Source organism: Leucopleurus acutus, assembly GCF_964270905.1.
Source record: "Leucopleurus acutus genome assembly, chromosome: 5".
NCBI lineage: Eukaryota > Metazoa > Chordata > Mammalia > Artiodactyla > Delphinidae > Leucopleurus > Leucopleurus acutus.
This window is the reverse complement of record NC_139147.1, coordinates 8,202,717-8,217,271: the sequence shown is the minus strand read 5'-3', so window position 1 is coordinate 8,217,271 and position 14,555 is coordinate 8,202,717. Positions and strand designations below refer to the sequence as shown.

The window sequence follows — 14,555 nt, the reverse complement described above, 5'->3', positions numbered from 1 at the left end:
TGGGCCATTATTGGGTTGTGAAAATAATATTTTACTGTGGAAATGAGTATTTACATGTATTACCTTGCAGAGTCATTTTTACTACTCTTGTTTACCCTAAGCAGTAACTCAAATACATGGAAATAACATCTGCATGATCTGTACATGCCATCCTTAATTAGAAGTCACTCAGTCATTGAGGTTCTTGTTTTCAGGAAACAAGTACACTTGTTTTGACTGAACTGACCACGTCTCAAAAGTTTTTGATATTGAACAGAAGATATAGGCCAAGTTTTAACTAAAAAAGGAAACTTGTAACTTACACTAGGCAAAGGAAAATAGTTAATTGAGTTTATAACGAAGGTGAGTTATGACTAATTGTAAATACTTATCAGCCTAGAGAAGTTAAGGCTGAAAGAAGACAAAAAATTGAAGCGGAAGATCCAAAAAAAGGAAGCAAAAAAATTAGCACAAGAAAGATTGGAAGAGGACTTAAGGGAAAGTAATCCACCTAAAATTGAAGAGCAGAAAGGTATGCTGGGAGTCCAAGTCATGATAATAATAATATATTCTTGCTTAAAAGTATAAATATTCATCTTGCTGGGCCTTATGTTAATTGTTATTGAATTGAAATTTAGATTTCCGTTGGCATTTTGATTTTATCACCATCTTCTGATTTACACTGAGGTGGGGAGGGGGTTGGTGTAAGGAACATTGAATTTAGAAGCAATATACAGGGATTGAAAACGCTACCCTGCTACTAACTCAGGGCAAACTGACACTCTGTCCATTTCCTTATCTCCAAAGTGCATGTGAGAATAATATCTGAAATTCCTATTGTATGTTTGACAGTGGTTTGTAAACCCTGCTACACAGATTTAAGTTCTGAAACGTTGAACTGTAAATTAGCCACTGATTATCTGAAATATGCTGAGTTCAAATAAAGAAGCAGTTCATACTAGGTGCCAGAGATTACCTAATCCAGCCTTCTGTTTTACACCTGTCTTGTCAGCATTCCCTGATCAACATGGGAGCGGTCTCAGTAATTTACTGTTTCTGTGGACATATTTACTTTCAGGTTTGGGGCGGGGGTTGAGTTTTTTTTTTTTCTTTTTAATTGAGGTATAGTTTCAGGTGTACAACATAATGATTTGAAATTTGTATATATTGCAAAATGATTACCACAGGTAAGTTCAGTTAACATCCATCACCATACATACAGAATTTTTTTTTTTCACGAGAACTTTCAAGATCTACATGCAAATATGCAAAACAGTATTATTAACTATAGTCACCATACTATATGTTATAGCCCCAGGCATGCTTTCAGTTTTGAGTTGAAGTACATTGTTCTCATTTTCTACTGTGATGGCTCTTCCCAAAACGAAATATTTCCTCTTGTTGTCTTTATTTTTCATCTAGTATTCAATTAATGTTTCACAAATCAATCACAGTTATCTTTCCTACAGAAAAAATTTTTAGTGAACATTATTATTTTATATATATATATTTTTTGTATTTAATTTATTGTCTTAGCTTCAAGAGGCTAAATGGCCATTTTTAGGGGGAAATGCCTGGGTGGGAAGATGAACTTCTGAGATATTTCCCAGCTTGGAATCAATGATTCCACAGGTCTATGATTTAGGATTCAACAATAAGATGAATAACATACAGTAACTACCAAATGTTAATTGTATTTATACCTGAAGAAATGATCCCTTCAACTCCAGGAAAAAACCCTTTGCATTCATGCATGAAGCATATTTACTGAATATAAAGTTTGGGTAGTTGATGAGGCTCAGTTAGGATTTTTAGATGAGCGGTACAAGTGAAGGAAATAAGGTATTTGATATGTTCGATTTAATGTCAACTTTCATACCTTTTAAAGGTGTTAAATATTTTATTTATATTCCTAATTTAAAATTTCTTAGGCTATTTAAAACAACATAAAGAATACATCTGAGTCATGTTTTATATTGCTGTGTAATGTTATGTTAATTTTTTCTGAGTTTATATTTTTGCAAATTGTTCCTCTTTCTCCTTTTTACTGACCACTGTTATTTATCCGTAGAAACTGTAGACAGTGTTCAGAGTTGCCAGTTCCTTGATGACAGAATTCTGCAGTGCATAAAGCAGTATGCTGACAAGATTAAGTCCGGGATACTGAATACTTCCAAGCTTCTCAAAGAGTTGCTTTCTTGGAAGGTTTTAACCACAGAAGACTACACAACCTGTTTTTCTAGCAGAAATTTTCTGAATGAAGCAGTGGACTATGTCATTTGTCATTTGGTTCAAGAAAAGAATAGAGTAAAGACAAGGGTTTTTCTGCATGTTTTGAGTGAACTTAAAGAAGTGGAACCAAAATTAGCCACCTGGATCCAAAAACTTAATAGCTTTGGTACGTCACTTAATTCTAGAGATGCAGTTTCATAGGAAGGATGAACGTAGGCCTCTGAATCCTTTCTCATTTTCCTATCATCATTTATGATTTTTTAAAATGTAGAACCACACGTTTGTATGGTTAAAAATGCTATTTCCCCCAACTCACAATTTTTAGGTTACTTTATGGATGGGTTACAATATGCTTTTGTATAAGGTAGAAACACAGAAAAGTTCAGTCAGTAAGAAAATCCAGTCCTATGTTATGCAGAACTATTTGTCCTTGCGTAAAGTACGTGAATACTGGGTACAACCATGGGTAGATAGCACCCCCTGGAGTCAGCTGCTGGGGAGTGCCCTCTGGGATGGTGCAGTTTAGTAGTCACATTCCTTAGTGAAGAATTTCCAGGAAAGAGTGGATGGAACTAATTGCTTAGGATCACCTGGGGCAAATCTGTATCTAAGGATTAAGAGAGAAATACCCTGGGGTTGACTTTCAGTGTTGTGAATCACAGGGTCATAAAATTCTGGTCCTCTGCCCTGATTTTCCTAATGCGGTTGAGGAAGAACCCCCCCAGCAGGCTCTTTGACCAAAGCCACCTAAGGACTGCAGAAGGCAGCTGCAGAGAGAGCTGTTGACTAAACTAGATGGTGATCTCTTCTGGTACCAGGGCCTTGTTTGTCCTGGTGACCAGGTTGGCTGCTGCCTAGTGCCGTGGATGATTCACTTGGCACCTGCTGGGTAAAAAGGCTAGTGAGAGCCACAGCAGGGCAGGCCCTTTCAGCAGCGGTCTATAGAGAGAGCCTGCCTGACCTGCCTTAGAGACATGGAGCTGATAGAATTCCAGGGTTTCAGAGAATATATTGATATGTTTCTGTCAGTAGAGACGAAGTAAGATGGCAGCAAACTTGGTGTAGTTGATAACTAAATGGTGCTGTGTTGAGCATGCATCTCCATGGGTTTCTGGCCCCGGACAATTTCACCTAAGTGATGATTGCTGTTAGTGTCTACTGACAATCAGACAAGTAAATTATAAAGTTATGTCTTACTTTAACCTGCTATATTTAACAAAGAGCTTAGTTTAAATGCAGTGGGAGCGGGGGTTAACGTTTCAGTTCTAGGTGTGATCTGCTCCCTTCCCCTTAACGAGCACATGCTTTGATGTGAGCCATAGATGGAGATGTGAATGTGGTATTTCTTCATTGCTGATTCCCTTGAACCTTGTATGAGTATTTTATGTGATCCCTGATTCTGGTGTTTAAATACACTAATTTTTCATGTAACATGACTTCTGCAAAGCTAACTATTTCATCTGGAAGAAACAGCTGTCCAGGGTAATTTTAACTTGGCAATCTCTGCTTCATTTGCGGACTGAGAACCTGTGGTCCGTCCTGTGTTAGAGGCGTGTCGGGGGAGAGAACAGAGCCAATCCTTGCTTTTTGGCGGCTGTGTTAGTAGGTAGCAGGTGTTCACCTTTCAGTAGTGGCGTGTGAGATTGCAGCCACCCCTTTTTCTGAGTTGGAGAAGGGAGGGATAAAAGCGGGAATAGTGACCACCTCGCATCTTGTGAGGAGGGTAAGGAGCCGTGATATTTTGGGGGATAAGGTGTAGTTCTTGGGTGTTGGGTGAGGAGTTCGCCCATTTTCTGTTTTATGGGCATTTGGCAAGTTCTGTATATTATTGGTGTTTTGTTCTTATGGAGCATATGCAGAAAAGCATTGTAAAACCTTGTCAGCTTAATAATTGGAATGCAAATTCCAATTTGGAATTAAACTAATTGGAATGCAAATCATTGCGAAGTAGTGAAAAAGGTATTGTAATATTTTTAAAGGAATTTAATGCCTTTAAAATGCCTTTTAAAGGCATTTAATTCATTTTATCTCCTAGGTCTGATAAAAATAACTGTATTAATAGAAACCTTTGGCCTACCTTGTTCAACTCATAGATAAGAATTATTATAGTTAACATATTAATGTGAAATGGTGTTTCTAAAATGCATCATAGCTTGAACAAGTTCATTCTCCATTATTTGAATGTTTTCGCTGAAAATGTAAGCAAACTGTAGTAGAACTGCTTTCAGAGATGTGAAACTGAATGTGACTTTACAGCAAATAATTTCCCCCTTCTTCTGACTTGGGTTTTGTTTTTATTATAGGCTTAGATGCCACAGGACCTTTTTTTTCTCGTTATGGGGCCGCTCTTAAGGAGCTTGATTTTAGCATCATGACTTTTCTCTGGAATGAGAAATACGGTCATAAACTAGGCTCTATAGAAGGAAAGCAGCTTGATTATTTCTGTGAGCCAGCGTCACTGAAGGAAGCGCGATGTTTAATATGGCTGCTGGAAGAACACAGAGACAAGTTCCCAGCACTGCAGAATGCTTTGGATGAATTCTTTGATATAATGGGTATGTGGACTTGCAGTTTATATCTAATCTTAGAAAAAATCTCCAAAGGATCTAGCTTACTTAAATACTTAAAGAAAATAATGAAAATTATTATGGTACAACTGGCTTATTTGGGGAAATTAGTGTTAAGAATAGTGATTTTTTTAAAAAAATGTCATAAAGCCTTCTTACTCTGTGGAGTTAAGTGTTGTAGAGATATTCAGATGGATACATTACACAGACTGTACACCATACTATTCTCATCGTAGGTATTTTCACAGTGTCATGGCAGAGATTGTATATCAAAGGGATGGCGTTTCTTAGGAAATGGCTTGATTGGTAGCATTCAAGAAAACATTGGCCTGCAGAAGTAGGTGATGCTTGCAGAATCTAGAACAGATAGAATATGTATTGTAGTGGGAAGAGCCTAGAGCTGGGAGTCAAGAAAAGTAGGCTGTGGCCCAGCTACTTTCCTAACTCAATTAATTAGAAACTTTCTTTTACTACTGCTTCAAGGCCCTGTGCTAGGTGTTAACAAGGAATTCAGAAATGCTTACGCTAGTCTCTGCCCTCAAGGACCTTATGTTTCAGAAAAGGCAGTAAAATGAATATACAGATAACTGTAATATGGGAGAAGAGAGGACCAGAAAAAGTGCTGAGGGGTTCTCCTCGGGGAGGAGGAGAGCCTTGGTGCAGGGGTAGAGTCCAAGTCCAGCTTTGAACATGGAGGTGGAATTTGACAGGTTGACATCCAGAATTAGAGACAGGGTGGAGGGGACTTGAGGGGGCTGCTTGGATAATGGCATGGAGTCCAGTTTGGCAGAATAGGTTAACTAGTAGTTAATTCTTTAACTTCTCTTGAATGTTAGTTTCTTCATCATTAAAATGAGGAATTGGAGCCAGTGATCTGTGTGATTCTGTTTTGTTCAAAATTTTAATATTCTTAGATTCTAGATTAATTTAAATTTCTTGTCTTTGGTACTGCATGTATCTCTTAGGATAACGCCTCGCCCCTGCCCCCACCTTTTCCCTTAGCATCAGAAGTCTGCTTATATATTGTCAGGAGTTAGACTTTCAAATTTTGTGCCATTTGTTTTAAAGGGTACATGAAAAGGTCTGGCCTTGTACAAAAATGTTATGCATTATGAAGTTCAAATGCAGTATAAGGAACCGAAAAGCTTACTTTTGTTGTGGTTCTCAAACATAGGAGACTTTATTTTCCTAGGACACTGCTTCATGACTGGAGGTGACATGCTTCTTGATAGCCTGAATTTATTGCCATCAGTTTGCTGCTGCTGGTAATAAAACGCTGTTCTGGGACTGAGCTTACAAAACTCAGTGCATGTTTGGATCACACAAGATAACTAAAAAGGACCCAACCCTCTCATTATGTGTTTTCCTGATTCTTGTGTTCTATACCTAAAATATACAGTCCATCCAGTTGTGACTGTTTCTCTGCTTTTAGTCATAGGGTTGGAAGCCACCAGCCAAATGACCAGCCAACAGATTTTCAAGTTCACTACTTGTGCCTCTCACCCTCATCCCAGACATTTTCAGTTTTGTCTCCTTTCATTTAAAGGAATGACTGTATTTCTTAAAACTTCAAAATCCACTGATCTTGTAAATAAGAGTACTCAATAATATCACCAATGCCGTGATAATTGGGAGACCCAAACTCTCCTGGATCCTGCATGCGTATTTCCCTGTTGGAATTTCTGTGTAGATGGCCAAGAGACCTATTAAGAGCAATATGGCTTAAGCCACTTGTATCTCTAGAGACCTGTTTTTCCTGGTTATCTCAGATAATAACGTTTTAATATTGTTTTTAAGCAGGAAAACTCTGAAACTGGTCTCCACCCTTCCTCTTGCCTGTTACCCCATGTCTAGTTTGTTGCCAATTCAAATAAGCTTTATTTTTGATCTGCCCTTCCGTGTCTACCTCCGCTTCCCTAGGCCAGGATCTTAATAATCTTTCCATGATTGCAGTAGCCTCCAAACTGGTCTCCATGCTTCTGACCCTCCTACTCCAAATCTTTCTCTTATGTTGCTGTTAGTGACTCTTCTAGAACATCTGTCTGATCCTATAAGTATTTTGTTTGGGAAGCACTTGCTTCATTTTGCCTACAAATAGAATTCACATTGTCTGTCTGGGTTCATTAGCACTCACCCCATCTGCCCTCTGAATATACACCCCACTTCCTACTGTGTCCAAACCTGCATTGTGCCTTCCTTGCTCACATCCCACCCCTCTGCTTGTTCATTTCAAGTCTAACTTGTTCAAGTCCCCTCCTCCCCACATCCCTCCCTGACCCCTGCTCAGGCCACTCCCCTTGAAGGCTTTATTATTCTGTCAGCTTGTTTCCACTGTATTTTCTGTGGCATTTAGCACACTGAGCTATGGGTGTTTGCCTATTTGTGTAGCTTGCAGAACATGAGGTTATCGATGGCAGGGACTTCTCTATACATTTCTGTATTCCCTGCACCTAGCACAGAGTTCGGTGCCTAGAAAGCAGTCAAATTATGCTGAATTGGATTGAAATTTTGTGGTTCTTTGTAGTTGGTTTTCCGATGAGTTAGCCATTTTGCTCTTGGTTTCTAAGCTAAACTTACGTCAAAGCCAAATAAGGAGTAGAACATAGTGGATGTTAGTAGTATCTGGGGTGGTTTTCTTTAAGGCTTTAGTGTATCCTATGGCAATATAAACATTTTGTTTCCTCACAAAACCATCTGTATCTTCCTACAGACAGCCGCTGCACTGTATTAAGGAAACAGGACAGTGGTGATGTGCCAGTAAGTTATTTGATCACTTTCAATGTTATGTTCTAATTCATGTCAGCCAAAGGAAGAGAGGAGGACCCAGGCCAGTGTTTGTTTACATCACAAGAGGCGCTCCAGAACCAAATCTTGAGGACTTCTGGATAACGTGTACGATTTCCTTAGAAAGTTAATCCCAATCTTCCTCTTGGAATTGGAACAACAGTCAGCACACTCTGAAGTTTAAATTAGACAATGTCCATACGTTTTCACAACTAATAAATGTTAATCATAGATACAGGAAAGGAGTTCTTGAGTCATCTGCTGGCGTAAAAATGAAACGTTATCTGTAATGATTAAAATTGCAATGTTTTCTGTAAGGAAAACAAATGGACTTTGCTTTGAGTGGCTTACAATTGAACTTAAGTTAAAATAATTCCAGAGTTGTCTTCCTTAGTAGTTTGTGGCAGTTTTCAGTCAGAAAGATACTTGTTTACTGATTTTTAGGATCCAGTCATCTATACTTGAAACTTTGTCTTAGCCCACTCTGTTAGACACTGTCTGGCTAACTGTTGAAACACAGCTGACATAGCCCATGGGAAGTAAATGCTTCTTCTGAATTCATTGATTGTGCCCTGGTGTCTGGCCAGCTGTAGAATGTTGAGTTTGGTTTAGTAAAAGGAAAATCATTAAAATATGATCAGCATATAACTGGAATTACTTAATAAGTCTGATTAATTCCTTGAAATGACATAAACCTTGTTTAAAATGGGTACATGTTAGGTTGGAACAATTTAATTTTAGTTATAGCATTAGGCATCATTTAACTTTTTCTTATTTTCTATTATAAATCAAAACACTAGGGCTTAACACACTATGGTGTTAATTTTTGTTAAACATTTCATGTACTTCAGTTTAGGACTAGTCTGTGAAAATCAGTATGGTATCTTTATAATACATGGCAGCTTCATAATGCTGTTATATGAATGTTCAATAATTTTTATGTTTTAGTTTAATTCTACCAAGATAAAAAACAAAGGCAAGAAAAAGAAGCCAAAAGATTCAAAGGTATGGAGTATTTTCTGTATTGATTCTTGTCCAAAATAATTAATTGAATATATAAATAAATATAAATAAGAATTAACCAATTCTTGGGATATTTTGAAGTATTTTGTAGAGAAAGAATTTCTAGGCTTTCGTCTAAAGATGTTTTGGCAGTCTTCTACATTTTGAGGAAGTTTAAGGTTCATGTCATATATAAGTAATTCTTGAAAGAGACTCTTTATTGTCCTTTTTATTTTCTAGATATTTCCTAGTGAAATCATTGTCATAATGTAGGACTTTGTATGGCTGGTCATAGAGCAATGGGACCAAGGCTGCTTTGGCATCAGGCAGACCTGGGTTCTTATCTTGGTTCTACCAACTGTTATTATTTTTATTATCTGTGCGACCTTGGGCAAGTTACTTGACTTCCGTGTGCCTTACTTAGTGTCATTATCTGTATGACAAGATATGATACCTATTATTAATAACTAATAGAATTATTATCCAAAACATTCAAAATAAAGATACTGAATACTAATCATCATGACAGAATCTCAGAATTGAAAGGCTCCCTTCCTTCCTCTCACCTAAAGCTCTGCTTCAGGCACATGAGATAACTAGGGCATTATTTTTAAATCTTATGGTGGGTTCTTCATGGGTCTCATGTATTTGGGGGATCAAATAGGGGGCAGGGGTTGAAAAAGTGAACAAATATTAGGGGAGGATGAGAGCAGCTTATAAGTTCCAATAAAACTTTTTATCTTTGACTATATGTCTTTAGTTTATCTAAAATGAGAGTTTAAACAGTGATAATTAAAAAAATTTTAGAGCGTTAGAAGCTACCTAAATGTTAATTTGTGCCTATTTTTGGCTGTTGAAAGTTTTATTACTGTATGTTCCTGTTCACAAGACAATTTAGATCAGTCATATATATTGGCAGTTTGTATGCATATCTATTTATGTAAGCATTCATCAGTTTTAGTGGTAATTTTAAGGTGGAAAATCCTTGTCATTTTTCTGTCTTTTAAACCAGCCTATGTTAGTTGGGTCTGGAACCACTTCAGTCGCACCAAATAATGAGACTGTCACTTCAGGTGAAGACCATAAGTAAGTACAGTCTGAAAATTTTTGCTTTATTTGAACTTAAAAGTGGTATTAATGTACTTTAAACTTGTGTTTTATTTCCCTAACTTCTCTGAAGATGTGCATCTATTAATGACAACCTGATGTGACCCCTCATGGTTGAATTTATAGTGTGGCCTGTCAGTGTTAAGAATTCATAGAAGCTGCATTAAAATCACAGGGCTGATGACCTTCATTTGATAAGTTTGAGAACCTGCTCTGTGCAAGATACTGTGGGAAGATCCTAGAAAATATTCTTTAAAATGTTCAGTGAAGAGAATGTCCTGTTGATAATTACTAGGAAGATGTTTTGGAGGCTATAAATGATGTTGTGGTTTAACCTTAGATGTTAGTGATTTCCAGTGGTAGCTGGTTGTTGAAACTGAATTTTCAAGAGACAAATAGACAAAAGAAATAAAACTAGTGAGAAGCAGTGACCTTTTTATATCATATTCCTATATGGACCAAAAACCCACAAAATTTTTTCCCCTCACATTTCTTTTTTTTTTAAATTAAACTAAATTAATTTATTTTTTAAGTTATATTATTACTACCCACTTTTTTTTGAATTTTATGTTACTTATTTTTTTATACAGCAGGTTCTTATTAGTTACCCATTTATACATATTAGTGTATACATGTCAATCCCAATCTCCCAATTCATCCCACCACCCCCATCCCCACCACTTTACCCCCTTGGTGTCCATACTTGTTTGTTCTCTACATCTGTGTCTCAGTTTCTGCCCTGCAAACCGGTTAATCTGTACCATTTTCTAGGTTCCACATATATGCATTAATATATGATATTTGTTTTTCTCTTTCCGACTTACTTCACTCTGTATGACAGTCTCTAGATCCATCCACGTCTCTACAAATGACCCAAGTTTGCTCGTTTTTATGGCTGAGTAATATTCCATTGTATATACGTGCAACATCTTCTTTATCCATTTATCTGTCGATGGGCACTTAGGTTGCTTCCATGACCTGGCTATTGTAAATAGTGCTGCAGTGAACATTGGGGTGCATGTGTCTTTTTGAATTATGGTTTTCTCTGGGCATATGCCCAGTAGTGGGATTGCTGGGTCGTATGGTAGTTCTATTTTTAGTTTTTTAAGGAACCTCCATACTGTTTCTCCATAGTGGCTGTACCAATTTACATTCCCACCAACAGTGCAAGAGGGTTCCCTTTTCTCCACACCCTCTCCAGCGTTTGCTGTTTGTAGATTTTTTGATGATGCCCATTCTTACTGGTGTGAGGTGATAACCTCATTGTAGTTTCGATTTGCATTTCTCTAATGATTAGTGTTGTTGAGCAGCTTTGCATTTGCTTCTTGGCCGTCTGTATGTCTTCTTCGGAGACCTGTCTATTTAGGTCTTCTGCCAATTTTTGGATTGAGTTGTTTGTTTTTTTAATATTGAACTGTATGAGCTGTTTATGTACTTTGGAGATTAATCCTTTGTCCATTGATTCGTTTGCCAGTACTTTCTCCCATTCTGAGGATTGTCTTTTCGTCTTGTTTGTAGTTTCCTTTGCTTTGCAAAGGCTTTTAAGTTTCATTGGGTCCCATTTGTTTATTTTTGTTTTTCTTTCCATTACTCTAGGAGGTGGATCAAAAAAGATCTTGCTGTGATTTACATCAGAGTGTTCTTCCTATGTTTTCCTCTAAGAGTTTTATAGTGTCCAGTCTTACATTTAGGTCTCGAACCCACTTTGAGTTTATTTTTGTGTATGGTGTTAGGGAGTGTTCTAATTTCATTCTTTTACATGTAGCTGGCCAGTTTTCCCAGCACCACTTATTGAAGAGACTGTCTTTTCTGAACTGTATATCCTTGCCTCCTTTGTCATGGATTAGTTAACCATAGGTGCATGGGTTTATCTTTGGACTTTCTATCCTGTTCCATTGATCTATATGTCTGTTTTTGTGCCAGTACCATATTGTCTTGATTAGTGTAGCTTTGTACTGTAGTCTGAAGTCAGAAAGTCTGATTCCTCCAGCTCCTTTTTTTTCCCTCAAGACTGCTTTGGCTATTCGGGGCCTTTTGTGTCTCCATACAAATTTTAAGATTTTTTGTTCTAGTTCTGTAAAAAATGCCATTGGTAATTTGATAGGGATTCATTGAATCTGCAGATTGCTTTGGGTAGTGTAGTCATTTTAACAATACTGATTCTTCCAGTCCAAGAACATGGTATATCTCTCTATCTGTTTGTATCATCTTTAATTTCTTTCATCAGTGTCTTATAGTTTTCCGCATACAGGTCTTCTGTCTCCCCAGGTAGGTTTATTCCTAGGTATTTTATTCTTTTTGTTGCACTGGTAAATGGGAGTCTTTCCTTAATTTCTCTTTCAGATTGTTCATCATTAGTGTATAGGAATGCAAGAGATTTCTGTGCATTAATTTTGTATCCTGCAACTTTACCAAATTCATTGATTAGCTCTAGTAGTTTTCTGGTGGCATCTTTAGGATTCTCTATTTATAGTATCATGCCATCTGCAAACAGTGACAGTTTTACTTCTTCTTTTCCAATTTGTATTCCTTTTATTTCTTTTTCTTCTCTGATTGCCGTGGCTAGGACTTCCAAAACTATGTTGAATAATCGTGGCGAGAGTGGACATCCTTGTCTTTTTCCTGATCTTAGAGGAAATGCTTTCAGTTTTTCACCATTGAGAATGGTGTTTGCTGTGGGTTTGTCATATATGGCCTTTATGATGTTGAGGTAGGTTCCCTCTATGCCTGCTTTCTGGAGAGTTTTTATCATAAATGGGTGTTAAATTTTGTCAGAAGTTTTTTATGCGTCTATTGAGGTGATCATATGGTTTTTCTTCTTTAGTTTGTTAATATGGTGTATCACATTGATTGATTTGCATATATTGAAGAATCCTTGCATCCCTGGGATAATCCCACTTCATCATGGTGTATGATCCTTTTAATATGTTGTTGGATTCTGTTTGCTAGTATTCTGTTGAGGATTTTTGCATCTGTATTCATGAGGGATATTGGTCTGTAATTTTCTTTTTTTGTAGTATCTTTGGTTTTCTTATCAGGGTGATGGTGGCCTCATGGAATGAGTTTGGGAATGTTCCTTCCTCTGCAATTTTTTGGAAGAGTTTGAGAAGGGTGGGTGTTAGCTGTTCTCTAAAAGTTTGATAGAATTCACCTGTGAAGCCATCTGGTCCTGGTCTTTTGTTTGTTGAAAGATTTTTAATCACAGTTTCAATTTCATTACTTGTGATTGGTCTGTCCATATTTTCTATTTCTTCCTGGTTCAGTCTTGGAAGGTGATACCTTTCTTAGAATTGCTCCATTTCTTCCAGGTTGTCCATTTTATTGGCATGGAGTTGCTTGTAGTAGTGTGTTCGGATGCTTTGTATTTCTGTGGTGTCCGTTGTAACTTCTCCTTTTTCATTACTAATTTTAATGATTTGAGTCCTCTGCCTCTTTTTCTTGATGAGTCTGGCTAATGGTTTATCAATTTTGTTTATCTTCTCAAAGAACCGTCTTTTAGTTTTATTGATCTTTGCTATTGTTTTCTTTGTTCTATTTCATTTATTTCTGCTCTGATCTTTATGATTTCTTCTACTAACTTTGGGGTTTGTTTGTTCTTCTTTCTCTAGTTCTTTTAGGTGTAAGGTTAGATTGTTTATTTGAGATATTTGTTGTTTCTTGAGTTAGGATTGTGTTGCTGTAGACTTCCCTCTTAGAACTGCTTTTGCTGCCTCCCATTGGTTTTGGATCATCGTGTTTTCGTTGTCATTTGTCTCTAGGTATTTTCTGATTTCCTCTTTCATTTCTCCAGTGATCTCTTGGTTACTTATTAACATATTGTTTAGCCTCCATGTGTTTGTGTTTTTTACATTTTTTTCCCTGTAATTGATTTCTAATCTCATAGCATTGTGGTCAGAAAAGATGCTTGATATGATTTCAGTTTTCTTAAATTTACTGAGGCTTGGTTTGTGACCCAAGATGTGTTCTCTCCTGAAGAATGTTCCGTGTGCACTTGAGAAGAAAGTGTAATCTGTTTTTGATGAAGTGTCCTATAAATATCAATTATCAATTAAATCTATCTGGTCTGTTGTGTCATTTAAAGCTTGTGTTTCCTTATTAATCTTCTGTTTGGATGATCTGTCCATTGGTGTAAGTGAGGTGTTAAAGTCCCCCACTATTATTGTGTTACAGTTGATTTCCTCTTTTATAGTTGTTAGCACTTGCCTCATGTATTGAGGTGCTCCTATGTTGGGTGCGTATATATTTATAATTGTTATATCTTCTTCTTGGATTGATCCCTTGATCATTATGTAGTGTCCTTCCTTGTCTCTTGTAACATTCTTTATTTTAAAGTCTGTTTTATCTGATGAGTATTGTTACTCCAGCTTTCTTTTGATTTCCATTTGCATGGAATATCTTTTTCCATCCCCACTTTCAGTCTGTATGTGTCCCTTGGTCTGAAGTGGGTCTCTTGTAGACAGCATGTAATATGGGTCTTGTTTTTGTATCCATTCAGCAAGCCTGTGTCTTTTGGTTGGAGCATTTAATCCATTCACGTTTAAGGTAATTCTCGATATGTATGTTCCTATTACCATTTTCTTAATTGTTTTGGGTTTGTTTTTGTAGGTCCTTTTCTTCTCTTGTGTTTCCCACTTAGAGAAGTTCCTTTAGCATTTGTTGTAGAGCTGGTTTGGTGGATTCTCTTAGATTTTGCTTGTCTGTAAAGCTTTTGATTTCTCCATGGAATCTGAATGAGATCCTTGCTGGGTAGAATAATCTTGGTTGTAGGTTCTTCCCTTTCATCATTTTAAATATATCATGCCATTCCCTTCTGGCTTGTAGAGTTTTTGCTGAGAAATCAGCTGTTAACCTTATTGGGAGTTCCCTTGTATGTTATTTGTCGTT

General features: G+C 37.0%; 1 protein-coding gene across 1 annotated transcript in view; it reads left to right on the top strand.

The window, feature by feature from the left end:
• Nucleotides 1–14,555, top strand: part of TTC3 (tetratricopeptide repeat domain 3) — a gene marked incomplete at its 5' end in the record, with an annotated part of 140,325 nt that overhangs the window by 76,687 nt on the left and 49,083 nt on the right. Inside the window, 6 exons of the mRNA XM_082840119.1 lie at nucleotides 375–511; nucleotides 2,051–2,377; nucleotides 4,515–4,766; nucleotides 7,489–7,535; nucleotides 8,511–8,567; nucleotides 9,577–9,650. Coding sequence (XP_082696245.1) covers nucleotides 375–511; nucleotides 2,051–2,377; nucleotides 4,515–4,766; nucleotides 7,489–7,535; nucleotides 8,511–8,567; nucleotides 9,577–9,650 — 894 coding nt within the window. The remainder of the gene's footprint in view (nucleotides 1–374; nucleotides 512–2,050; nucleotides 2,378–4,514; nucleotides 4,767–7,488; nucleotides 7,536–8,510; nucleotides 8,568–9,576; nucleotides 9,651–14,555) is intronic.